Source organism: Odontesthes bonariensis, chromosome 12 (assembly GCF_027942865.1).
Source record: "Odontesthes bonariensis isolate fOdoBon6 chromosome 12, fOdoBon6.hap1, whole genome shotgun sequence".
In the NCBI taxonomy this organism is placed as follows: domain Eukaryota; kingdom Metazoa; phylum Chordata; class Actinopteri; order Atheriniformes; family Atherinopsidae; genus Odontesthes; species Odontesthes bonariensis.
Genome location: NC_134517.1, coordinates 29,605,273 through 29,633,022, shown reverse-complemented (window position 1 = coordinate 29,633,022; position 27,750 = coordinate 29,605,273). Strand labels below are relative to the sequence as shown.

The following is a 27,750-nucleotide window of genomic DNA, read 5'->3' as shown; positions in this document are numbered from 1 at the left end:
TTAGAAAATGAAATCATTTATTAAACATAACCGTATCAGCAGATCAGCCCACACACATAGCATCAGATTCAAGTCACAATCACTCACTTTCAGTATATACAGATAGGCACATTCACATTAGGCATTAAAGCCGACCACAGCGTCTACTGTAGATCCAAACCTGTGGCAGGTCTGTTCGCTGCCTCCCAGTCCAACAGAAAAAAGAAACAAACATCAGTCTGGTTAACCAGTGTCCTCTGATCCAGGGTCTGCTAACCTGTAAAGTTTAAAGGTTTCGATTTTGGGCATTTTCACCAAAAGATTCTCAGTTTAAATCCGACGCCGTTGTTCCTGATTGTTTCCCTGCAGATTCAGACCATTAAATGCAGTCGTGTGTACAAAATATCAGGAACACCTGCTCTTTAGATAAAATAAAACTCTGGGGGGGAGCAGTGATGTGGATTGTGCACAGAGGACATTTTAAACCAGGAGAATATATGAGGAGGGGGTCCATGAAGGCTTCTTTATCATGTGATTATCCTATTTTGATCTAATGAAGGAAGTAGAAAAATAACCCTCATGAGATTTTAACTTGATGGCAAACAAAAGGATGTTTTTTGTTATTGTTTAAAAAAAAGAAAAAGGACTTTAAACACATAAATTAAGTGGAACTCACGTAGTTGGTTGGGGGGCATCTAATGTCTGATCAATAATCTGTCACAATAAAAACCTTTGCTCTGCAGAACAAGCTCAGAAGACTGGGACACTTAAGAGGTGCTTGGTTTTCAAATAAATTTAAGGAAACCGATGGTGAAAATACAGGGACAAAAGCAGACTTCAAAAGTTTGAATAATGGTCGTCCTTCATGTTTAGCAGGATCTCTCCCCCCCCCCCCGATGCCCGTTAACCAACAACAGATGGGCGAGGGTGCAGCACTGAGGCAAGTTATCGATGAACGGAGAGAAGGAAAACTCACCCATAAACATCCCAACACAAAATGGATACAGTCAAACTAATAAAAAAAGAGAAATAAATAATGAGTTTTTTTCAAAAGGCTTCTCAGTAGGCAGCTTTTTCTTTACCCCAAACTAAACAGAGTCCCTCTGTGTCGACTCCATCTGAAATAACCGCCTCGTTCCAGAGATATTTACACACCAGAGCGACCCAATCTGGGCTTAGTACGCGAGTAATGCTACATCACAGGAAGGAATGTTCCCCTAATGTCCGAGAAAGAAACGCAGCATGTTGTTAGGTAGCTTGTCGCCCTGCGCCTCAGGCAGATCTGTCAGATGAGAGACCGAAGGACTCCGCTGCGGCGCAAAGGTTTTCGCCTGAGAGCAGGGACGATGGGAGGGAACGAAAGCAGCAGCCTGGTGAACGGAGAAGTGATGCAACGAGGAAGTGGCTGATGATATTCTGCTGCTTCTGGAGCACGTTGGAGGGTCAGAAACGTCATCTTCAGGCAGTGACCAACACAGCAAAGACTCTACAAGGCGATAATTATCACACTGAAGACATTCCAGCGACCACGTCCGGACAAAAACAACAACAAAACCCGCCTTAAATTCCCTCATCGCTAATTTAAAAGAGGAACGAGGTTCTGCCCGTTTCTCTTTGACATGAAACCAACCTCTGCAGCTTCTGATCAGTGAATACCGTCGGCCACATTACGGGTTTCTTTGGGTGTTATATCAGTAATTAACCCATTATTGAATGAAAGGACAACTTTTGTCCTCTAAAATATTTCCCCATCGTCATCATTTAAGCCTCATAGCTTAAAGCGACACTGCATTTAAACACTGGTCTCAGATACTCGATGTCTCTTATTTTCTGACGTGTGTCTGCATCTAAAATGAATCGATCCGTATGTGTGACATGATGTAATGGCATTGGTCCGGCCAGTAAAAGTAGATATATTGATGATCTGACACTGACGGGTGTTCTTTTAACTGAATTCTGACACATAAAAACACAACCAGCTGGGCTGAACATCCAAGACATTTGGAGAAACTCCAAGCAGCTCGACTTGTGTGATTTTGGTTCATGTCGTCTGTGGTTTACACAGATCGGACGGGAGCCTGCAGGTCCCATGTGAGCCTCTCAGCACGTCAGTAACTTCAGAACGGAGCGTACGAAGCACGTAAACGATGCATCTACTTTCCTCGACACTTTCAAACTCACACGTGAAGTAATACTTGATGAAAGTAAGGCTCTGATAACTGCTGTAGTTCTGCTGGAGACACGATAAGCTGCTGTGAATGTCTGACACGATCCTTTCTGCCAGCCGTGTATCTGCTTCATTTTATAGGCCGAAGGATGCGATGTCCACCCACCAGCTGTGGTTTTCGTCTTATTATGAGCTTTGTGGTCCTCCCTGTACTCGTCCGTCTCGGCCTCTAATACTCCCGAGTTTCCCCGTCCACAGAGTGAAGCTGAGGGGGACACGGACCTGTCTGATAATACCTTCCCAGCACCCTCCCTCTGTGCCTCTGATGCCTCTTTGCGGCCTCCTGGTGGCTGCCTGTCTGAGAACTATAAACACACGATGACCCACCAAGACACTTTGTCTTCAACCTGATTTAGTTCCGACTGTAGAAAAAAATAAAACACAGCAACCTTAGTTTCCGTATGTGCCCATTCTCCTCTTCTGGTTTGTGAGATCAAAAGTTTTTTTCTTCTGGCTTCCTTTTTAAGACAAAGGTACGAGTTTGGGGGACGTCCCTCACCAGGAGGAAACAGCAAGTCACTGAAGAGGGCAAAGAGACGAGACAGGCGAAGAGGACAAACTATGGGATACCCTACGTGCTCTCCCCAGGTCCAAGCAGCTGCTACTCCCCTCCCACTTCCTCACCATGGTCCTCTTCCTCCTCTTCCTCCTCCAGATGTTGCTTGTCTGTGTAAATGTCCCTGACCAGGAGGACCCTGGTGAGGAGGTTCTCCAGGATCTGTCGCTCCAGCGGTGTGGAGCTGAACCACAGCGGGTCGCCGGGGCCGCTGGCCGGATCCGGCTGAACGTAGAAGACGTCAAGGCGCTCCCGCAATGACGGCGGGCTGGAGGGAGGGAGAGTAAGGGAGGGGAAAACCAAAGGAGAAGCAGCAGAAAGGTGGAAAAAGACAGAAAAGGACAGTGGGAGGAATAACAAAAAGGATGGAGAATTTATCGTATGGAAGGACAGAAAATGGGGTGTAAAAATGTTGAGAAAGAAGGAAGAACGTAACAAATAAGGGGAGAAAAGACAAGGGGTGGAGGGGGTGAGACAGAGGGAGAACTGTGAGTCTGTTTACCAACAAGGAGAAACTTTAAATAACAGTTTATTTCAAGTCCTCATCTTTCAAGAGTCAACAGCGTGGTTCAGGATGTGAACAGCAATAAGTTTTAATCACAGGACTTCAGAGAAACCTAAATAACTGATCTACGGATGCACAAAACATTCAGAAATGTCCGATTAGACATTTTATTGTTGTTTATAAGGACATTTGTGTCTGAAATGAAGGTCGATGGTGATAAACTGACAGTTAACTCCAGCTGGAGACGGTTATTCCAGAAATAATAAAGAAATGGCATCGATATTAACCCTGGTATCACTTTATTTGTTAATACTGCCGTAGCTGTATCAGATCATAACTTCGGTCAGATCCATTATCCTCCGAAGTAGGGACTAAGAGCTGGGGATGACATAAAACCCAAGGTGCAAAATAAGTCGTTTCCTTCCAGAGTCACTACAGTTTTTCTGATTTTTTATTCTAAATCAACTGGGTTGATTAAATGTTAACTTTCTTACAGTTAAAATACTGAAATGCTTTAGTTATTGGGAGCTATGAACATGGAAAGTTGGATCAAATGTATTTACCACTTGGATCTGTAGAGCTCGTACAGACGACACTCGTGCTTCCTCACCGGGCAGCAAACAGAGGAGCCTCCCGAGTCCTCGTCTTCATCCTGCTCGCCATCCTCCAACTCGCGCTTCCTCTTTCTGGGCCATGTTTTCACTGCACAAAAACCCAACCGATAAAGACGTTTTCACATTTGTAGAAACGTAGCCGTCTCCTGTGAGATTAGAGCTTGTTGCTTGGCCCCGTGTTTCAACAGGGTGACAGTTCACATTCATACGAGGTAAAAAGGTGCGGCCCTTTAACCTTTGGTGGCTGTGAACAAAGAGGACGCATCATATGTGGACATAAAAACTAAATCAGAAACTTTAATTCCTTTCAGTTTCAGTGTTTCTGGGGAGCAACACTCGCATTAATCCAATAAATTAATGTGAATTTATTCTATACTAATCCAACTTTATGATAAAAGTAGAAGAATAAAACTAAAATAAATAATTGGAATCATTTGGAAGACTTCCATCCTGGTTTCTACATCACTTATAAGTTTAGAACTTTTAACATCTTGTATTTATTTTCCTCGTCCATCACAAATGACATAAATCTGATGAGCTGCATTGAACTGTTACAACTCTTCTTAAAATAGGTACATGTTTCCAGCCTCACCGGGGTGATCCTGGGAGATGGAGGGCACCCGGATGCAGACGGTGGTCTCCTTGGTAACAGGATGAACCGTGTCCGGACCGTAGACGTTGGCAAAGGAGAGGCGCAGGTGCTGCTCCACGGTGCGCAGCCCGAAGTATTTGGTGTTCAGGTAAACCAGGGAGCGCAGCAGAGCGGCGGGACTCTGCTCGCCGAGGTGCCGGCTGCTCCACAGGCTCTGCTCCTCCACTCGACCCCACAGCGAGCCTGGAGAGAGCGCTACTTTAACCACCACTCCAGGGAATAAACAAAATCTACGTTCACGGTGCAATCACAAGCATGAAGAGGGAGGCATCATCGTGCACTCGTCTACCACACCGGCTGAATCTGCGGTCAGTGTTTACGCTGCGTCCTCATATAACATTAAAGTCCAATCACAGAGTGTCAGGATGTGAACAGCAAAAGAGTTATAATCACAGGACACAAGTCATAATAGTGAGCATTTAACAGCCATGTGCCACCAGCTGGTGCTGACAAGCATACGTTCAAACACACCCCTATATCTCACCAGGGTGCCACTTCACAGTGTCATTATTATCAGTGATGGAGGATTTTCTTTCCAGGCGTCGTATCTTTGTAATTAGCTCTAATTTTCCATGCTGAGATCCAGCGACACACGTCTGCAAGTTAGTTATTATTTCTGTGAGCACTGCTTTTGTTAAGAATCAATCATCCGAGGCAAGTTTTAAATCCCTAAAACGCTATTTCTACTGGGTGAAACTTCAAAAAGAGTCACCACGTGCCAGTCACATGTTCGGATCCCACCACGTGTGGCTGCACTCACCATCAGGAAGCACGCTGGGCTGCCAGTCTTTGAGCACCTTGTTCAGCTCCTGTCCAAACTGCTGGTAGCACGGGTCACTGAACAGGTCATCCTTCCGGCCTTTGGCGTGAAGATGCTTCAGACAAAAAAAAAAAAAAAAAAACAACACATTAAAAAAAAAAGAAAAAAAAAAGGGACGAACAAATATCGATCCGAGACCTCAAAGTGTCCTCATTTGGAAAAGATCATCACTGTTTTTCAGGATGTGAACAGCAAATAGGTATAATCAATGGACACGGTAATATGTGCAAAAAATATATATAAATAAATCAGCAACACCCATCCGCTGCTTTTTAAAACAGGACGAAACACAGAAAACAGCAGGCCAAGAAAACCACCGTAAACGATTCCAAACAAATTAATCAATAAACTTTCACAGAAACTGATCAGATGCAGCTTTTAAACACAGTTACAGGGAATCTTACGTTTTTCTGGCAGAAAAATCCAACTCCAGAGGACTTTAGGCAAAAAGGCGCTCTCCTCTGCAGCCATGCTGCCGCTCACATGTGAGAGGAGGAGGGGAAAGGGTGTGCACCGCAAAGTCTGACCCACTAGAAACACTTACCCTACACTTAGTTCCTACCTCAGATAGAGCGACAGAAAAATAGAAAAGCAACATTACTGAGGCTTGTCGTTTTTTAACCTGTATTTTCTTTATGCGAATATTTCTATTAATTTCTTTAAAAGTTAGTTTTGTTATATAATATAATATATTTAATAAAATATAAGAAAAAGTAGCACGATGACAAATACAGCTGCTTTAAGTTAAAAAAATACCAATGAACAATGATGGCTTGTCTGTTTTTAGAGTAAAAACAAAAGATAAACTCAATAAAGTTGTGATTATCTCATCAACACATTTAGTAATAAAAAGGCTCAAAAAACTCATAATTAGACTGGATTAATTTCTCCAGATGTATTTTATAAATCAGATACAACTAAACTTTGATGGTTCTGTTCCTGTAAAACTGTTAAATTTAAAGGTAGAACTCGTAAACATACATAAACCTCGGCCCTTTATCGGACGAAAATTGGTGAAAACCCTTAAAAACCCCTTCAACAGAGGATTATTTCACATCCATGTTTTTTCTCTATAAGTGGAAGCAGCTCATCAGTTATACAAGCGACACATTTGCTACGTCATAACTTTCCACCTCCCCTATTCATGTTCGGAAAATTTACAATTTATCATCGTCTTATTTGTCACATGACTGCGAATGAGTCAAATACACATCTTTATTGTGATGTATTAGAGCAGAGATACTCATTGTAGCTTATAACAATATGGTAACAATAACAATAATTTTTTTCAAATAACATACAGTGAATACTGCGCAGTATTAAGTAATTTTATTAAGTATTAATTAAGGATTAATGGTGTTTCCTAAAGGGGGCTCTGTTAAACCTGGCAACGCAGCCCACTTAAACCACCTCACACTTTACCGCAGTGCATGCTAGCTCCTTTAGCCAGCGCGAGATGCAGGCGCAATGGATCGGTTTTTAATTAAAAAAGGGCAAAAACCAGCACAAAAACCATGTTCATCCAGAATTCATCCAGTATATTAAGGTAAATGTGGTCTTAATTGAAAATGTATTGGTTGTGTTGTTTCTTTTTTTTGTGGGAAGTATTATATGTAGAAATGCATAGTTGCAAAAGGGGACTTAGTATATTGTCGTAAAAATGGCTCTTCCCTTGATTTTGCTCTGCCACTGTGGCTCTTGTGAAAAAAATAGTGAGTATCACTGTATTAGAGCTTGCTGCCCCCTTGAGAGGGGTCAGTGTGTGTGGAACTTTATTCTCAGGCTACCAACCTGCTGGATCCCCAAACAGAGGTAGAGGATGCTGTCCGGTGAGTAGCGCTCCCCGTTGGATCTGCAGACGTCTTTGACAAACTGGGACAGAGCCAAGTTCAGCTCCTCAGAGCTCAGTGCTAACAGGTTACTTTTAGGCCGCTCTGCAGAAGATGGGAACAGACATCGACTGCCATCAACACACAAAGTCCAGACGATTTCAGAGAAGGTAAATAATTGTTTTTAGCTTACCTGGTTTGGCGCCACCTTCTACTTTGGTGTCTTCTGATTTGTCAGGGAGAGACAGCGCCCAGCGTTTCCAGGCATTGATGCCGTAGCGAGCTTTGAGAGGCAGCGACCGCCCCTCTGACGATCTGCTCGTTTGAAGGGAAGAGGTGGATGAAGCCTCCTCTACTGCCTGCCTCTTGTTCCCCTGCAGCACAAAGACACTCATTACATAAAGTCGAGCTAAGCTGGCAAAGACAAGTCTCTAAATTAAACATGTGTGTGCACACATACGAGTCTCCTTGGTTGTGGTCGAGGAGTCGACTCCTCCAGCTCCTCTTTCTCTTCTGTCAGGACTGGAGGCAGAGAGAAGCCCATATCCTCGTCCATTCCTTCCAGAACAGGAACAGGGTCTGAGGCTGAGACAGTACAAGTAAAAAATAAAAAAAGTAAAAAATATGCTCAATGAGGGCGTGACTCCAGTTAATTTTCAATAACAATGTCTAAAACTTAAAATCCTGGTTGTAACGCGATCAGACAGTCAATAACTTCACACCCCTGTCCTGACAGTGCTGATGACATCGGGTCCGCAAATAGCCAGAGGGAAGAATTTTAATCTCAATTACTGCACCATTAAAAGAAACCCAGGAGGGAGGATACACGTGCACAGAGAGGGAAAAAAAATAAAAATAATCAGAGCATCACAACGGACTCTGGAGACAAAGTGATTCAATTTTAAGAGCATTTGCTCATTTCTTGACATTTAAACTTGGATGGAACTAAATACACAAATAAAATGTCAGATGAGTACGTGACTCAGTGACTAAATCAGCTGGACTATCACAGCTTTTACTGGTCAACAGAAGGAGGAGGATCCCGACTCTTAATCTAATGGAAAAGCCCCGGCAGCTTGAACAAGATTCAGATCGGTTTTGTCGGATTTGGATTTGTGGGAAGGTTTTTTTTTTTTTCCCAGTCTTATTAGTGCTTGCCTCTGTTTGTCTCTGAAACATTATGAGTTACAGCTCTCTGGTTGAGAGCTATTTACCTTGAGGGAAGTCTGCCTCTAGGTCCAGGTCGGGCTCGTACTTCTCCTCCTCCAGCTGCTCCTCCTCTTCCTCGGAGCTGCTGCTGCGCGGGGAATCCTCTCCATCACGCTCCCTCTTCACCTTTATCGGTTTCACATCTAAAATACATGCAGTCATGAAATATTTTTAAGCTTCTTTGATGTGCATTTCCTGTAACTTCAGCAGAGTAAACATGCATTAAGATGCTGCCCAGAGCTTCTATCATCACGTTATCGGTTCCATTCCTTATCTTTAATCACTCACCTGGCTTTTGGTTATCTGAGGTCGTATCAACCATGGAGAGCAGATCAGACTCCAGGGGAATAGCAGCCATTTCATTTTTCAGATCTTTGATGGTCTGAACGATCTGCTCTGCCCCCTGCAGGGTGGTGGGCATGAACACAGGCACAGGAATCTGGAAGGGACAAGGTATTACGTTCATTAATAACTGCTCCTTTCTAACTTTGTGCCAAATGCATTGACGAACGGAGGATGATGTCTTACCGGTACAGGCAGAGAGACTGGAGTGGGAGTGATCTGGGAATACATATTCATGGGCATGGGGATGAAGACGGGCACAGGTATAGGTACAGGAACATACTCTCTCTTAACGCCATCATCTACATCTGTGGACACGCATATGCCAACATTTTATATTACAATATTTATGCATATCATGTGTATTAATGGTTGCCTACAGATAAAAAAGGACAACATCTCTGATTTAAGCCTCACTAGGTATCAGAATTATGTCTAAAATCCCTATATCCGAGGTAATTCTCTGTCCTATATGGGCAGCAACAGTCATTTGCACTTTTGAACTGAAGAGCTGCTCTTACCTGTCTGCAGAGGTTTGCTCTGCATGTGCGGCTTGCAGTAGGTGGCTTTGGTCAGGGTGAGCGGCTTACAGAGTACCGCCTTGTTCTTCACGTCTCTTACCAAACCTCCACTGGTATACGCTGCCGTACTCTGGTTCACCATCTGCAACAGAAAAAGGAGGGAAACTCTTTAGTTTTTACAGGACAGGGGGGCAGCATGAGTAAACATCACAGATCTAATCCATTTCATGATATATGGAGTAAACTTACCCCAAGTTTGGCCCCTTGAACGTCTGTCCCTGTGAGAGAAAGTTTAAATGCATCAGATATTTTCCTCATGAAGACATCCGTCGAAAGGAGTGACCAGGGCTTGAAAACGAAATTATTTTTCAATCGTTCCGTTCCGAACGGTTCAGGCATGTTTAACGTTTTCGTTCTTGCGTTCCGCCACCAACATATCGTTCCTGAAACGGTTCGGAACATAAAATATCGTTCGTTCTTATCGTTCCGGCAGTGTTTGGCGGGCATATCAAGTCTACGTGTGTGGACTTTACCTTAGAATAGACGTACTCATTAGTATTTGCCCTTGATTTACACCGTAGCTCTATGCCCAAAAATAATAAATCACCGGCAGCATCCAAAAACATTCAGATGGGCTAAAGCTGCGTCGACGTCACTTCCTTGATCTGGGAGCTTCAATGTAAGATGAGGGTTGATCTACTACTGTAGACAATAAAGTATATGCTATATTCTACATGAATTTTTATGTTGTAGAGTTGTGGATTTATTTTATCAATGGAGAAATTGAGCAGCCTTGCTTTGTTGTCTACAGTAGCAGATCAACCCCCATCTTACTTTGAAGCTCCCAGATCAAGGAAGTGACGTCGACGCAGCTTTAGCAGCAGAGAAGCTATCAGGCTTGTGTTGATAATAATAAACTCCTGGACTATGTACAAACTTCCAAATACATCGTTTTGTGAGTACAGACCATATTTGTACTACTGTAGAAGTGTCATGGCATGTGATTTTAGTGTGGTAATTTTGGAGATACTGCCGGGTTCCATTAGCGCTTGTACTAAGCTATTCGGGATAACTCAGTAACTCAGCTGATGTTCGGCCAAGATCGGAAAAACTTCGGGTGGGCTACTTGGCTGGATGTCACGGTTCAAATGACCCCAGGGTGAATCTACTCCGAACCATCACTTTAACTAATGGATAACTAGTGGATAACTAGACTAAGTAGTGGATAAAGGAAGTGATTCGTGACAGCTGCCTGCATTGAGCCTAGCGGGCAGCGAAGTGAACGCACAACCGGAAGTAGTCTTTTTTTTTCCCCTGACAAAGGCTACGCTTTTGTGAAATTTTATAAAATATATAGAGAACGAAAAAAACCGTTATTAACCGGTTTTGTGGATTTCAGAAAAACGTTTCTGTTCCGGAACAGTTGAAGACCATTTCGTTTTCGTTTCTCGTAAAATTCCGTTCGTTTTCGTTCCTTGAACCGGTTCGGAGCCCTGGGAGTGACACAAAAACAGTTTGAGGCGCTCACACCTTCGCTGTAGCTTATGGCTTTACTTTGTTTTTAAACATATTTTATATCTATATATATATATATATCTATATATATATATATCTATATATATCTATATATATCTATATATATATATATATATATAGATATATATACACATATACATATATAAAATTACTGCACAGACAGATGCTGCCAAAAACTCAACATTTTATCAGAGCAACAGTCTGGAAGTGTTTTAAGTGACCACGAGTTGATACGTGGTCTTCATGGACTGATTTTCAGTGTTACACCAACTCTGTTTGGTCAGTACGAAGGTGAGGAAACGAGCTAGAGCAAAATCTCAGAGAAAAGGGGCTTAAAAAAAAAAAAAAAGCAGAAGCCAACTGAAATGTTTTCTTTTTCAGATGCTGTTAAATTCCAGAAAAAAGGACACCAACGTGCACAGAAAAACACACTGATGTCGTACCCATGCTGCTGTTTTCTGGGCCTTTCTGAGTGACCATGATGGGCTCATTCTGCTGACAGTAGAACTTCAACAGACAGTCCTGATCACAGAAATGCTTCATTTCTTCTCGCCACATCACAGACTCCGTCAGGTTTCCCTGCACCTTACAGCAGTCACATCTCGCCGCCTAGTGGCCAAAAGGAGAGCATTTCAGAATATCAAGAACCTATTTTAATCACACATAAACACAGACTCTAATGTATCATAAATGAGCGGACCTTGTAGTACCAGTCGTTGAACTTATTGGCACACCCCTCGCTGCAGAAGTCCCGAGTCATGCCACCGAGCTGCCGGGTCACGCATTTCTTACAGAGCTGGTTGCAGTGATTACAGCTCACACACTTCAGGCCGAGCCGCTTGATAAAATCCTGCTTAAATAACAGCTTACAACCTAGACAAATAACAAAGAAAATAAATAAAGGACATGGAGAAAGCTAGAAGAACAGAAGAGCAGATGATACATTCGTTGGAGAACCAGATAACGGTCCTTAAAGATGATAAAGAAGCTTAAAAGGCAAACCCAAATAAGATAAAAAAAAAAACAAATAACAAAAAAGATAAAATGCACCAACAATCTCTTTCCAAGCTTTAAAGAAGCTTTATAAAGTGTCCCAGGAGAGAGGAGAATATTACCTTCACTGCAGAACGGCCTCTTGACTCCAGAAAACTTGACCATTTCATGAAGCGTCTTCTCCTCTTGGCAGTATTCACAGAACGTCACAATGCAGTGGAGCTTTTTGTAGTCCTCACAACACGTCTTCCTACAGAACTGGTAGACCTTATCCTGAAGGCAGTCACATTTGGAGAACGCTGAGTCAAGATTCTCCACATTCATGTTTAAATTCATACCATCTTCAAGACTAAAAATACTGTCTCAATCAAAACAGAGCAGGGTGACAACTCATATTACTATTTTACCTTTCTTTTGGGGTCATTTTCTGCCCATCTGACAATTGTTTCATTGGCTTTTTGTTCTACTAAATGTAACAAAATAGTAAATAATGCCTGTAACTATTTCCCAGTGACCAAGTGGACACATTCAAATGCCTTGATTTGTAAGACCAACAAGTTTTACTATAAGAAAATAAGCAATTATTTACATTAGTGAGGCTAGAATTGGTACATTTAGGCAGTTTTGCATCTAAAAAAGGACAAAATTACAAGAATATAATGTTAAAAGTACATCAGACGAATGAAGTGCAACTCTCACCTCCCACTCGAGAATTTCTGGCTTCAAGCTGAACGCTCCTCGACAGTAGTTGCATTTAAGCTGGATGGTGTTGTTTGTGGTGGAGGGAGGCGTCTGTCCATTGGTGGTTGCTTGAAGAGTAGCATTCTGTTGTTAAAAATAAAATAAAAGTTGAAAAGAACAATAAAGGTTCGACTTGAAGCTGGTGTGTAACAGCATTAGGAACGCTCCATAAACATGTTGGTTTACTTGTTTTATAAAATTAAGTTAAATTTACTTAAAAAAAAAAATCTGTTTTCTTGTTGATTTTTAAATGAATGCAACATGGGGCCAATAAAGCTAAGAAAGTCCCAGAATCCCTATGGAGTGAGAATCCTGCCAAAACCTCGCAAGCAAAACATGTTTCACTCGAGCCAACGATTCACAAACAAACTTAGTGTGGTTTGCAAAGAAACACATCTTCAATTGCAAAAATATATCCTTCAAGTACGAAACTAAAATCTTTCAAGTTCAAAACAATTCTACAACTGAAAAACTTTTGGCACAATCTTACCGCTGTCACGTGACTTCTGGCACGATCTTACCGCTGTCACGTGACTTTTGGCAGTAACTTTCCGCTTTGCAGATCCGTAATCAAAGGCAAACTGATCCGTGCACAAATGCCTGTAATTCGCACTCCACAACAACAGGTGGCGCTGCTGATTTAATTTAACACCTGCTCGGAAGGAGGAACGCGACTTTGGCAGATTCATATAGCGTTCCTCCTTCCGAGCAGGTGTCCGAGTCGAAATGGTAGCTCCTGTTGGCGGCCTTGAATGGATGGGGGCAGTCATCCTAGCAGCCTTAAATTAAATCAACAGCGCCACCTGTTGTTGTGGAGTGCAAATTACAGGCATTTGTGCACGGCGGTAAGATCGTAACAGCCGTAAGATTGTGCCAAAAGTTTTTCACAGTTGTCGAATTGTTTTGCACTTTAAAGATTTTAGTTTCGTACTTGAAGGATATTTTCTTTTGAAATTGAAGATGTGTTTCTTTGCAAACTACACTAAGTTTGTTTGTGAATCGTTGGACATGAGTGAAACATGTTTTGCTTGCTTGCCAGGTTTTGGCAGGATTCTCACTCCATTAATCCCACTGAGGGACTGTGAGATGTTCTGAACTGTTTTCAGTCCAATGTGTCAAACAGCAAGTTGAGGAACAGCTGATTTGGGGCTTAAATTTTGTGACTTGGGTCAATTCAAACGTCAATAACTGTTTTTTTTCCAGGAAGCTGCAGAAGTGGGACTTCAAAAGCATTTATTTTTCAATCCAGTTATTGAACGTCTTTAATATTGAGTCAATGTGGAATAAAGTTATGCTCATTTTCAGCATCATCCCGCTTCATCGTAAAGCACTGACAGTATTTCATTCAGCAAAATAAAACTACTGTTGTGGCTATCAATCTAAAACACATCAGAAGGACAAGATAGATAATCTGTTTTGTGTCTTTTCGTTGGAAATCACAGGAGAGTTCCCACCTGGAACTTGGTAACGCACTGTGAGCTGCAGAAGTTGAGGATATTCCCCTCTGGCAATGTGGCCTGGTACTGCGGTAACGAATTCCTCTTACAGAAATGACACGTGGGTTCTGTGTCTGCACGCACAGAAAGACAAAAAAATGTATTTCCTTACAAAAGCCTCACAGTTTCTCTCGATTTAAGAAACGCTCCTTTTTTTTTCCTGCTGCTTGATATTCAAAAAGCATACAACAAACCAATAAACCTAAACACAATCAACCAAGAGGAAAATGTAATTCTGCACAGCGAACATCCAAACCAGCCTTCGCCGAGCTGGACGCTCGTAATCGTTCTGCCACTGCCAACATTTCTCTGTTCCAAGTGAGAACATGCAGCCTCTTTCATTTCTAAGGTTTTACACGTCAGGACCTCCGAAAACTATCATCTGGTCCTTACCAGCTATTAAAACAAATCTGGTAAATATAATCCAAAATGATTAACACATCATTATTTATTCAATAGAAAATAAGTAGAACAGTAACCTCGTGTTCTTGTGTTTAGAAAGCACAAATAAACAAAAGAAAGGTAAATTTTGGATGATGTTTTTAAGGTTTGTTAAACCCATGTTACTCACTGAGGAGGGGCGTTGGTGTCAGCTTGCCTTTGTTCATACAGCTGACCGAGCAGTAGGAGCCCATGGCGCCGCTCGCTCCGAGGCTGTGGAGCACCTCGCCTGTCTTGATCAATGTTTTGCACGTCAGGCAGCTCGCAAGTTTACTGTGGGCCTGGGTGGGAGAGCATCATCACACAGACCAATTACATGACGAATTATTGCAAACCAACATCTTTTAGCTAAAAACAGCTGGTTTAAGTGACCTCAGGATGGTTATAGTAACACAGATGCATGAGGAGAAATCATCATTGAAAACTACTACATCATTGACTGTTGCTTGTTTTTAAATTCATTTAAATGATTTTATTTGTTTCTCTTTATATTCTTTTATGTATTTTTAATGCTTCTTCCACTCCCTGCTGCAATGCTTTTATTTTATGTAAAGCACTTTGAATTGTTTGTACATGAAATGTGCTATAAAAATAAATTTGATTTGATCATAACTGAAAACAAATAGGTGTTTATTGGGAATCCAGAGCAGTTTCTGATTAATCACAGCTCAGACCTGGCTGCTGTCGCAGGATAAAACTAACCTAACTTAATTTTTTATTGTTGTAAGAGCTCCAGACTGTGACCACTAAGTGGTACGGAGCCACCAGTTTCTTGTGTTGACATGTCAGTCGTGGGGAAGGCTTCCTTTCACTGCTAAGGGTACTTCAGCTGAATCAGCAGAAACTATGACATGTATTAATGCTCTGGCTGTCTGATTTAAGTCAATATAGCTGAATCAAAAGCAATCACACAGGCTCCAAGTGTGCAAATTCTACAACATTACCAGCTTGTAGTCCCTGATGCAGTTCTGGCAGCAGAAGCGTTTCTGTTGGCCATCCACCAGCAAGGAGTGATTGGCTGATGCCCGGGTGGGCAGGTAGTCGCCACATTGCTCACAGCAGTTCATGATCAGCCCGTTGGCCCTGCGGTAAACGTTGAAACACGCGTCGCTGCAGATCTTATGGGTCACAGTCTTAAAGCTAACCTCATGCCGGATCTGTAGACAGGACGGGAGGAAAAGAACAGCTGACTAACGCGGAGTGATCACCAAAACTTAGCTTATCTTTTCAAATAAACTTCTCACCCTTAGCTGCATAAATGTGCAAAACCAATGAGTAAACACTATTATAAGTAGTCAAGTACAACTAGCAACTTCAAGTCAGACATCACTAAGGACAGCAGCCAATGCAAAAACACAGGACAAGCTGAGATAGGAATAAAAAGCTACAAAGAAATACTTTTAAACCTATGAATGACAGTATTCTTAAAGCAATTATAGTTTGCTGTTGCCTTTATGAGCAAATGAAACCACAAGCACACAGATAATGCCGTGATCTTAATAAGTCACAAATGTAGACGGCTGTGTTTGCTACATGACAGTGTTACAGTCGAGCGGTGGCCACAGTAAGACAACTAATTGCATTTAACATAAAAAGCTACTAACAAAAGCACGTCTCAGTGTTCAAAAGGTTTTTGCCCTGAAGCCCTGATGAAAATGGGCTCTGAGAAGCCATATCGAGAAGGAAGAGGGCAAGAAAGGTCCGAGAGAGTCAACTACATTATAGCTAGGCCAGAAGAGGATAAAGATAGACGAGGGAAAGATACTTCGTTACCCGAGAAGGAGGACAATAAAGTGGAGGAAGAAGTTAAAGAGACAGAGGTAATGAAATGGTTGTAAGCTAAGGGATTAAATATCAAGACCAAGAAAGAAAATGAAAAAGTGGTGACAAGATATGGATAGAAATGCAACAAGACTCTCCAAAAAAATACATGTTTTGTGCAAAATTAACTTTAAAACAAAGACTGGATGGTGAAGCCTACCTACAGCCGTGTTAGCAGCCCCTGGACTACAGTAAACCTAAGCAGATCAACAGCAGATGTGCACATGCTTCTATACACATTACAAATCCAGTTTAAAGTTCCTGTCTACTGTGCACACAGGTTGTGCACTTGTATCTGATGCATCTGATACTGTGAATGTCCTTTGATCCGTTTCCCTCCTCTCTTACTTTCTTTTTAATTCATTAGAGCAGAACAAGTATGTGGAGAATTACATGCAGACTGATGAGAAGATTAAGCCTGAAAAATAACTTAAAATGGTCTGAAAGCGTCGAGTCAGAACTGTAAAGCCTGTGACACGCGAAGAAGAAACAGAAGAATTATATTCACATCTACCTACACTTTACTGTTTTTACAAAAAGATGCACGTGGGGCACCAAGGCCCATCTGAGTCCAGTAAAGCGTATACATGCAGGAGTGATTTGATCCCCAGCCGTGATATCGCAGCGTTTTGATCAAACACAATCATTTCCTTTGTTCTACTATCATGTAAATGTTCTCAGTGAGAGAGATCGCTCTGATTGGCTGTTCAGTGTCCTGCATGTGCTTCAACAAACACTTTACGGTTAACTCAAAGATATCCGTTTGTGATGTTTTTAGCTTCATAAAAGAATGAACTTGAGAACCCCAAACATCTTAAAAATAAAGCCTGACTGAGTCTGTTCCACACTAAAAACTGAATAATAAACAAAAACAAAAACAGATTACCGTATTTAGGACTTTCTTACTCCAGTTTCCCTGGAATAAAAACATAGAAAGACTATTGCTCTCTTCAGTGATGAGATATCCTCTTAGTATTGGCTAATATGTTGGCTTTTTGTCACTGCAGATGTCAGGGCCTTTAAACTGAAAGGTAAAGACAAGAAATAAGGATCTATTGGTAAGTGCGCTGGACAAACTAACCTCCGTGAGCTTGCCGCAAACAGTGCATTTGGTTTTGAGGCCTGATTTGGGAGGGTTTTGCTTGCTCTCGTATGCACCTAAGCAACCAGTGCTGCAGAACTCTTGGAAAGACTCGCTGGAGTCAACCTGGGCCACAATTGTACCCTTTATGTTTGTGATGTCCCTGGAAAACACAAAACACATCACACGGCACAGATGAATGCAAACATCTACAGAAAATGTGCATCGCTTGGTAAAAAGAAAAAAACATTCTCCTTAATGTAAAATGCTGTGGTTGGAAGTTATTCTTCTTAGGTTTTGAATGCACAGGAAACTTTATTACCTTGTTACAACCTACTATAGTTCAAAAGCTGCATGCGCTGTACAAGCTTCTATTCAAAAGGACGCCTCGGCTGCAACACTCACTTTTTGCACATAGTGCAGCTCTTCTTGGGGGTGGGTTTATGTGAGAAGGCAGAGAGACAGGTGGTGGAGCAGAACAGGTGTGTGGAGCCTTTACGTTGGTAGGCTGTTTGGCCTTTCTTCAGAGGCTTTTTACAGTTAGCACAGGTCACCTGGAATGAGCAAACAATGATTTAACTGAGGGGCAGTTTCACAAAGTCAATAAGGAATTTATTACCTTATACGATTAGCTGTCAGTAAAACCTCAGGAGACACCGTTTCATCGTGCAAGACTTACCCAACAACAGCTACTCAGTCACAAACAGAATTTTGGAATCGTTATATCTATAGATACTACAGCTTAGGTCACTTCTTAAAACAGCTGCACTTCTGAATCTGGCAATCATGTGTTTGCTTATTTGCTCTCCAGCGGTACATGTGAATGTTTCCTTCTACACAACAAACTGCCCCTGTCGTAACTACAAAGGATCTCCCTGACCTTTGTGGATTACCTTGACTGTCCTGGGCTGTGTCTGGGAGCCTGAGGAGGAAGTGGATGAGGAAGACTGGCCAGCCGGTTTGGGCAGCGAAGTGGCCGGTGACGGAGAGTCCACCCCCGTCTGCTTTTGGTTGCGGGGGACTGAGGCTGACTGAGAGATCCAAGAATCTACAGGAAAGGTGGAGACAAATGGGAACTCTTTATTTTAAACTTTCATAGGCAAATTTTGGCTGAAGAAAATCTCTGCAACACAACTCGTTAAAGTCCTTCCACAGACTTTATCATATTTGAAAAGTGAGCTGTTTATCAAATCAAGGCTCGTTTGACTTCAGAAGTTTGAACATTTTCTGTTTTTTACCTTTTTTGGTAAGAGGAAGATAGAAGGCACACATGAAACCAAAGGACAGATACAAATAATAAAGCATCCTAAACAGTAACAAAATATCAATATTTCCAGCAAATTCTATGTGAGATGCAGTCTTATAAATAGAAATACTCGGGTGGAGCACACAGTAGGTGGGACACGATACATCAATTAAACTATGGACACAGTTTGATTACAGTACAGCAGAGTTCCAAATCAGGTGGTAAATTATCCTTTCACATGGAAAAAGGTGAGAACAGATGATGGGATAGTGCCTGCAGAGACCACATGCTGCTTCCTGATGACAGAATTATAAACATACAGAACGCTGCCTGTTACATAAGCAGGAGATGCTCGTGTGGAGACTCACTTTTCCCCAATCTTACATTTTACCTGAGAGGCATAACGGCTGCTAAAATCCCCCCGCCTGGATAATCCATTTGTTACCTGCTCTGTTGTGCGTCCCCGTGTCTCCGTTCTGAACGAGCTGGCTGATGGAGCCTGAGCCCCGCCCCGGGTTAAAGGAAGCGGTTGGTCGAGCAGATGGGGTGTCAGGATTGAGGCTGAAGGCACTGCTGATCTGCAGACCGTTTTCCTCTGCCTGGCCTTCACCTGCCTAAACACAGAAATCGCAGAGTTTAGAGGGTTCCTCTTTAGTCCCAAAACACTAGAATAAAGGTGATTAAAAAAGGTGATTTTTTATTTATTTGTTTATTTAGTCATTTATCATTATTATTATTAGTTAGTAGTAGTATTTTTATTAGAATTTGTATTATTATTGTTTTTGTTAGTATACAATCATTGTAAATATTTATAATTGTTTTGAGCTACTTGACTAATTTGAATTTCCCCCATTGGGGGATGAATAAAGTATTTTTCTATTCTACTCTATAAAGGGCCACAGATTTCTTATGCTGTGGTGGTTCTGAAAGCTTTGAATAAATGAGCAGAAAATATCTCCTGTCAACAGTGTTATTACATTTTATTTTCTGAATTGCACCAAGTAAACCTGCTTTTGATTTTGAATTGATTGATTGATTGTTTTAAATTTATTTAATCATTTATTATTATTATTATTATTATTTAGTAGTAGTATTTTTATTAGAATTGGTATTATTATTGTTAATATACAATCATTGTAAATATTACTAATTTTTTGAGCTACTTGACTAATTTGAATTTCCCCCATTGGGGGATGAATAAAGTATTAAAGTAGGCCTCAACTCTGACAATGTTTAAATCCAGGCTGAAAACAGTTCTATTTAGATGTGCATATGACACCTGAAAGTATTTTATCTGCACTCTTCCCTGTTAAATTAATTAATTAATGATTTTTTTTAATGGGTTTTTTATTTTTTTTATTTATTTCTTTTTAATGATTTTATTGCCTTCTTGTGATTTTATGTAGCTGTAAAGCACTTTGAATTACCTTGTGTACGAATTGTGCTCTATAAATAAAATTGCCTTGCCTATTTTTCTATTCTATTCTATTTTATCAGTCTTTACACTGTACATGAGCAGGAGTGAATGTAATGTGTTTAATGAAGCGAATCCTCACTGCAATAACGGCTGTAGCTCCTCCCTGCAGTGACGTCACTGAGGTTATCATCAGGTTCATGTCTTCTTGGACGTCCACCGGATCTGGTGACGCATTCCCCGGTGAGAGCGTGGAGCTTTCCTTCTGGCTGCCGGAGCCCAGCGTGGTGACGCTGGCGATCCTGATCTCCGAGTCCGGCTCAGTGCTGCTGAGAGCGTTGGGTGAGTGAGATCCAGAGGAGCAGCCGGGGGGAACAGGTGAGGAGGCGGACGCATCTTTCTGTCCACAGTCCTCCTCGTCGTCGATGACGATAGGCTCTAGTGATGCAACTGCTGGCTTCTGAGATTCCCCCACCATGGATGCGTTGGAAGACACGGGAGAACTGGGAGTCTTGGAAGGCATCGTTGCCGTGTCCACTGTTGCTACAGCAGCAGCCGGCTCTAGGCAGTCTGTGCTGGGTGTGTCTTGAGAGGAGGTAGAAAACTGGCCAGCCTCCTCCCCTACAAGAACCACATCATCATCATTGTCCTCGGTGCCATCCTCCTTCGGGGCTCCATCTCCTGTTACCACGGAAACCACCTCCCCAGACTCCTCGGCAGGGGGCGTGGCCTGTTGCTCTGGGGAAGGGGTGGCATTCCTGGGCTCCACCTGCTCCCCTGCCTCTTCTACCACGACAGGGTTTGGTTCTGACTCCCCATCCATCACTAAGGCAACTACCTGGCGACACAAACAAAAAGGCAGCAGGACATAATTAGGTGAAGCCAGCAATTAGGTGGAACAGGTATCCCCAGAGGTGAGTTCCATGGTTACACCTTCTCTTGGTTGATGTCATCAAACACCTTTTTTTTCATTTTTCTTTGAGTTTGGTTCAACTGAGCCTTTAACAACATCCTAATTTTTTACACAAGCCTGTCCCAGATACAAGCCTTTCACTTCAAAGACGCAGCTACAACCTCTGATTTCAAAGGATGCTCTGCACACAGTCAAAATGGATGCCTTGGCGATGCTGTGGCGGCGACGTGCCTCATGTAGGTCACTGGTGTCCATTCAAACTTAGGATCAGCACACCAAGAGAGATAAATAGGTTGGTGCAACAAAAATAGGATGCAATCTGTCAGCATTAGAGCTGCAACAACCAATGGACAGAAAAAAAATATATCAAAAAATATTAAAACACTTCCAGTTTGTTTTAGGCAGCAGCGAAGACATAAAACCTGACAACATCAAGGAGGTTTTTTTACAATTAAATCACTGGTGGAACCTAAATTAAATTATCCGGTGCACAAATACATTTACAGGAAAGCTTTTCTAAAAATAAGCCAGTTTCTTTATTTCCATCATTTCTTATTAACTTACTTCTATGTGAGTGATGCCATTATTGCTTTAGAAAAGTACCATGATTGATGGCGTCGAAGGATAGCGGAGGGTTTCGTGCTCCAGAGTCAGAGGGCAGGTGACGCTCAACAGATGCAACGGCAGAATCGAAAGCTGAACTTTGACCACTCTGCCCCTCCTCATACCCCAACGAACCGGCACAATACTCCTCCTCTCACCTGCTGTCTTTCCCATCTCAGTACACAGCTACTCTCTTGTTTCCCTTGGCAACCAGCGATGCTACACCTTGGTTGCCAGGGTGATGGTAAGGCCAACCACCAAAAGGACTTGTTCTCTGCTCTCCATGTGGGCGCTGTTGAATTGGCCGACACGGCACTGCAATGGTTTGGCTCCATCAACGGCGTAATGCAGATTAATGAATGGGTATGAAGTTACTTTAGTAAAGATCAGCGTTGCAGTTAATTGGTCTAAAACACAGGCTTCTTGAGCATAAAGATGTGCAGTTAAAACCCTGCAGTCTTATTCGTGGCACATTCCCAAATTCCACTGAAAGCACTTTTGGGGACGCGTGCGCACGATAAAACTCATCCGTTTCTGTCAAAACCTCCTTTTCATGTTACACAGCAGCGAGGGTGGCTGCAAGCCACATATCACATCACTGCTGACAGCTGCAGCGCAGAAACACACACCAACAGATGCAAGCTCACAGACACACTTCTGTGCAGACGCCGATCTTCGTAGCTGTTTTTCCACCCTGACAGACACGCAGAACAGGAAGAGCCTGAAAGCACCTGAACACGGGCCTATGAGCTGTAACAGAGCACAGTCTATATCACTGAGGACGCCGGGTCACATCAACCACATCACTGAGGTGGCCATTTTGGTTCCAGCACTGTGCCACAGTAGCATCTTGGGAGGACACAGGATGACTCTCACTCTCACTGTGTTAAGTTCCTGATGAGCACGGCACATCTGCAGTTCGTTTCAAAGGAAGGTTGGTTAGCAACTCCATCCTTTACCCAGATTTTCTCCAAATCCGAGCCCAGTTTATAGCTCTCGAACAAACCCCGAGCCAGCTGATGACCCCGACCTCCCTATGAAACATCACATGGCTACAAACTGGGACACATCGCTCTATAACTGGTTCCAACTCCTCACAACTATTGAGACGTTGAGTCTAAAGTCACGCCTGAATTAGACTTCCACCATTTCTTTATCCAAACATTTGGCCAGAAGCTGCAGTCCCAAAGCTTCTCAAGTGCAAGATGAGGCAATTAAACTAATTTTCCACAAGTTTGCTTGAAATTTAAAATAGCATTTCATGTGATGAAATCAACGAGCAGCTGCTAATTTACCCATTATTAACTCAACACTTTAAAATGTTGATAAAAAACAGAAATTATGGCAAGAAAATGTTCGAGTAGTCTTTGCTCTAACCTAGGGCTGGGCGATATATCGATATATTTTTAAATAAGATATGGAATTAGGCCATATCGCATATATCGATATACAGACATCCCAAGTTCCAAAAACTCATTTCAGGGAGATGCTTATCGAACACCCGTCCCAATAGAATATCTTAAATAAAATCTAATTTTATTTAAGATATTTTATTTATTTAAATGTGCACCTTACGGAGCTTTGTTATACAGTGTTTATGTTTACATTTTATAATGAGTGTTCAATAAAACTACTCGTATTTGGCTTTGACTTTGACTGAGCATTTCATTTCACAGCTCTCACTTTGCGGAAAAAATATCGGGATATATATCGTATATCGATATTCAACCTAAATATATCGGGATATGACTTTTGGTCCATATCGCCCAGCCCTACTGTAACCTAGATTTCTGAATTAATTAAAAAAAAAAAAAAAAAGTGATTTGAGCTTCATTTTGGGCAATTATCAACAGACACAACGTGACTCAACTAACAAACCCTCAATTAGCACTTTTAAATGTTTGAGTGAACTCCAGAGTGAATGAAGAGGGCTCCAACTGTGACAAGAAAGTAGTTGATGTGACCAATAAAATTTGAGTCTCCAATTGTTTTATAGATGTTACATTAAAAAACAGGACGAAAAACACCTACAACCTGTCGAAATTTTGAATATGATATGAATATCAATATGATTTTGAGAAAATACAACTGAAGAGCGCCTCCTTTTTTTGGACTACTCTGTAGGCTGCAGACCCAGCCCTAAAGCAAGCAGCAACATTTAACATTTTAACCATCTAAATTCGTCTAATCTACCCGGTTACGTGAAGCTCTTGTACACCATAACGATATAAAGAACAAGCAGCTGCAGGAGGACCCCCTGCTGCGGCTCCCGTTGCCAGCATCAGGGGAAAAGATTGTCCTTGAACACACCATAAGGACGACCTCCAACTGCCAACTATCATTCAGTGAGTTATTAATGCAAAAAGGTTTGCGTAGCATCTCAACACGTTCAGTTTTTAGGATCCAACATGTTGAATTGTCTAATTAAGGCCCTCAAAGGGGTCCAAAAGAGCAGATGGCGTGTTAAACTGTTAAAGACCAAAAAGATAAGAGCGACAGACGTTCATGGATACTCGAGTTGATTTTTCTTATTGTACGAGGCCCCTTAGGAGTCACAGGGCTCCACTTCAGTTGGTAAAAATATGTCTGAGGTTTCCCGGAGGACGAAAAGGTGAACCCTAAACATCGCTAATGTCCTTAGTCAAAATGTCAGCTGTAAATAAAGTAAACACACAAGGTTTTCTGGGCTGAAAAGAATAACAGGAGCACTGATGATTAGCCAATCAGCATCACTGTGGTGGTACAGCTCCACTCCTACGTTGGCATGGCTTTACGTCAGAAAACTTTAAACCGAATTGAATTCTGGTGGATAATGTTGCCCTCTTGTGATCGTCTTGGTCAGAGTCGAGAAATCTGAGACTTTGGCTGGAAATTAAGTGAAACAAGCTGACAATTCTGTGTGATGTCAGGCCAATCCAAGCAGTTCATTCATCAAACCTGAGGTTCACGTCTTTTTCTGGACCGTCAAAAGCTTACCAGAGAGTTGCCCCATTTGGTCAAAATAAATGTATTTATGTTGGACACAAAATGCATTTAAACACCCCTCACAACAGACGACGATAGACAGCAGTGCGCTACACCGTTAAATTCCCACCTTTAAGGATGCTATTAGTATTCAAACAACCTCTGGTATTTACAGCTGTGTCACTGTGCTGTATTACCAGACCTCTAAATTAAACTCCCAGGCACACATCAAGAAGATAACCGGACCAGGACCATATATTAAAAAGGTACTAAACCCTACCGTACAGTAAAATACCTCAAACAGCATCATGCAGTCTGTTGTTATACCTGAAAATGTCCCGTTTTATAATTAGTTTTTAATTAATGACCAATTCAGTAAGAAATCAACTAATTGTTGCAGTCCTACTCTCAAATATTCAGTGTATTTTTATACAAGAGCAAAATAGCTTGAATTATCACATGATTTGTGCATTTGCGTTTTTTTTATAATGAAAATAAATTCAACTTCTTCAATAAAGGAGGGACTGGTTCAGAAGCACTGGCGTTAAGCTGGTGTAAAATGTCAACCGCTTCATTAAAAATGAATCAAACCGCTGCACTTTGGAGTAAAAAAAAAAAAAAAAATGTATAAAAAAGGTCGTAGCAGAGCTGATAATCTCAAATCTGCTCAGCTGTAAAACACTGAAGCTGGAAGAGGAAGAGTAGCTCTCTGTGATCATGTGACAGGAAGCAGAAAGCATGACAGAATGGCATCACAGATCAATAGGTTGTTCAAAAACAAGATGGGAGTCCAAACCATTCTCCAAAGCCAGTGGAGCCTGCATTTAAGAAGCTACAACCAAGGCTGATGTCTACAAACCGCACGTGTTGAAGGTGAAAAACCCATTTGTTAGAATCTGCCAGGGTAAACGGTGGTAAAATATTGGGACAGGAGAGCCAAAAGGCACTCTCCTTCAAGTGCAACACCTCCCCAAAGCCAAGCTGAGCTGCAAAATATAATGCATCACAGCTTTCTGGCCCGATATAACACCAACAGAGGAATCTATGTGCAAAGCAGAGGTGCTCAGAGAGGAAAAAAATAGCCTGGTCTAGAGTGAGTTCAGACTGCAATGCAGAGCTGTGAGACAGCCTGCATTCACGTGGATGAGAGCAAAACGAGGACCCAGCATTAATGAGCTCTGACATGCAACCTTGCTCCCAACGTCAACACCAGGTGGACGGAGAGGTGGGCCGGCGCTGTGGAGAGACTGCCCCCCCCCCCCCCTCCTCCTCCTCCTCCATCTGCAACAAAACACTCAACGGACAAATCAACGGCTGCGCCACATCACCACCTCACATAGGTGCTCCTGCACCTTTCCAACAGTTTGCGCATGAGGCCAAGCTTCATGTTTTATTCCAGCAGGTCACAATCTGCAGATATATGCGGCCGTTTGCGCCAGTAGCCAAGATGAGAAATTACATATCAAAATTAAACGCGTGAGAATATTATATAAGTCTTATGTCACTGGGAAGTGATGCGTAATGCGCAGCCACCAGAACATCCCCCCCCCCCCCCCCCCCACCCCAAAGCCAGCTGATGGGCTAAAAAAAACGGCCCATTCCGGTTACTTGGCAGCAGAAAGCTCAACTAAAAAACCCTGCTCCACACAGCTGATGAGCTCTCATGAGAAATATTAGAAAATGACTGAGTACCAAGCTCTGTAAGGGACAACCTGGTCGTGCCCTTGATTATCAAGACGGTTTGGAGCATAAAATCCGGTCAGGGTACCCTTTTACCGCGTTGAATATCCTCGACCTGATCCCCCCCTCTCTCTCTTCCCCTTCCTTTTTTTCCCCCCCGGCTTGATATCCGAAAAAACTTGGCAATAAGGAGTAGGTTCAAAACTTTGACCAAAAACAATGAAAACAACTACCTGAGCTGCGCAACTCTTCCATAAATAACCCGGCTGGAGGAAAGGCTAGCTTCCAAGTTGGGGTCCAGAAGAAACGTGGTTCAGGGTGTTCCGTTCCGCTCCCACCCCTGCCCTTCCTGGCGCAAACAGCCATTGGATTAGCGGCGGATCGAGGGGAGGAGAGCAGACTTGGACTGCGCCATTGTTAAAGCGCCTCTAAACAAATCGACCCCAACTTGCTCAGATGGATTATAACAAGAGGCAAAATGTTGCACAGGATACACACAGTGGTGACACTCAAAAACACAACCCCTAACGTTTTTCTAACGGCTGTTTTCTGCCCATCTTCTTCGGTTTGTTTTCCAGATCTGGTCGCAAACGTGACAGTGTCGTCAAAACGGACCCGAAATCGCGATAAAAGAGACCCATTTTTATGATACCTGTGATGTTGGGGTTTTAATTGGAAAGTTACCCCGCACGGAGTCCACCCTGGCGCAATCAGTGGCAAATATGCCAGGCGACCGCTAGGGGCGCCACCCCCAACGTGTCACATGAACTGCCTTCATCTGTGTCATGCGATGGTAAAAAAAAAAACGAAACCAGAATAAATACCGGAATCATGTTTACTTTAGCGTCATGGAGGACAGGGAGAACCAGGTGTCTCTCGTTAGTTACAACCAGATAAAATCTGCCCCCCCCCTCCACACGCCTCCCCTAGCGGAAAACAGCACTGCCTGCCGTCCGCCATTAGGGAGCCAGCTGAACAATACTGGAGACTAGAGGCGGCAGCTGCCACAGCACACGGAGCAGGGGGGAAATATGTTAAAATTAAACTGTTTATTTATCCCTTAATGTGTCTCTTCGCCTCGGTATGACTCCGGAGAGACTCCCGGGGCATCCAGCCGGTGCCCCGCACAAGTTCCCCAAACTTTCACCAATTAGGCGTTAAAGTGGAATATAGAAAACGTCTGTGAAATTCGCTTACCGGAGTAGAGCTGGAAACGGTGTAAGCGCCACTTTTGTGCCTTGACATTAATCCCGGGGAGCGCGTGCGCACAACGTAGAATTTTCCACTTTCTGGCCGAAGATCGTCTGTTGTAAGGACTGCTCACTCCGAACGGGCTACGTGTGACGTAACACTCCAGACAAAGGACAAAAACAAGCTTTTTCGGACTGATTTTTCTATTTTTTTTAATGAAGGAACGGTTTTTTCTTCGGTTTGAGCTCCTAAAACTTGAGTTTCAAAACTTAATCACATTTTAACTACTGATTTTATCTGATTCTATCTATTGTTCTTATTTCTTTCTTTTTTGTTTAAAATTTAAATCATGCTTTTTATTTCTACTGTTTTAATG

The 27,750-nt window shown here is 42.4% G+C and overlaps 1 protein-coding gene across 3 annotated transcripts; it reads right to left on the bottom strand.

The window, feature by feature from the left end:
• On the bottom strand, nt 1-27,441 carry zmym2 (zinc finger, MYM-type 2). 3 transcript variants are annotated; one of them, XM_075480052.1, is made up of 25 exons: nt 27,381-27,441; nt 20,166-20,861; nt 19,055-19,223; nt 18,257-18,411; nt 17,769-17,917; nt 17,364-17,526; nt 15,406-15,618; nt 14,592-14,742; nt 13,979-14,094; nt 12,483-12,608; nt 11,906-12,056; nt 11,491-11,663; nt 11,234-11,399; nt 9,504-9,532; nt 9,255-9,396; nt 8,920-9,041; nt 8,680-8,830; nt 8,397-8,534; nt 7,643-7,767; nt 7,376-7,556; nt 7,145-7,287; nt 5,294-5,408; nt 4,474-4,716; nt 3,831-3,969; nt 1-3,030 (listed from the first exon to the last, which is right to left on the bottom strand). In XM_075480052.1, exons 1-25 carry the CDS (start codon nt 27,426-27,428, stop codon nt 2,808-2,810), a joined length of 4,227 nt encoding a protein of 1,408 aa, XP_075336167.1. In that variant the 5' UTR covers nt 27,429-27,441; the 3' UTR covers nt 1-2,807. The 3 variants fall into 3 exon arrangements, with proteins under 3 accessions (XP_075336167.1, XP_075336170.1, XP_075336168.1); XM_075480055.1 differs by having other exon boundaries at nt 20,166-20,857; nt 27,381-27,404; XM_075480053.1 differs by lacking the exon at nt 27,381-27,441 and adding an exon at nt 26,417-26,462.
• Between the last annotated feature and the right edge of the window lie 309 nt (nt 27,442-27,750).

Bases quoted from the DNA above. Each gene is read 5' to 3' on its own strand.
- zmym2 (XM_075480052.1), bottom strand. From the start codon at position 27,428: ATGTCAAGGCACAAAAGTGGCGCTTACACCGTTTCCAGCTCTACTCCG. The intron at 14,095-14,591 runs GTGAGTAACATG...CTGTGCGTGCAG, and splicing joins GACACCAACGCCCCTCCTCA to ACACAGAACCCACGTGTCAT. The intron at 11,664-11,905 runs GTAATATTCTCC...TTATTTGTCTAG, and splicing joins GAGGCCGTTCTGCAGTGAAG to GTTGTAAGCTGTTATTTAAG.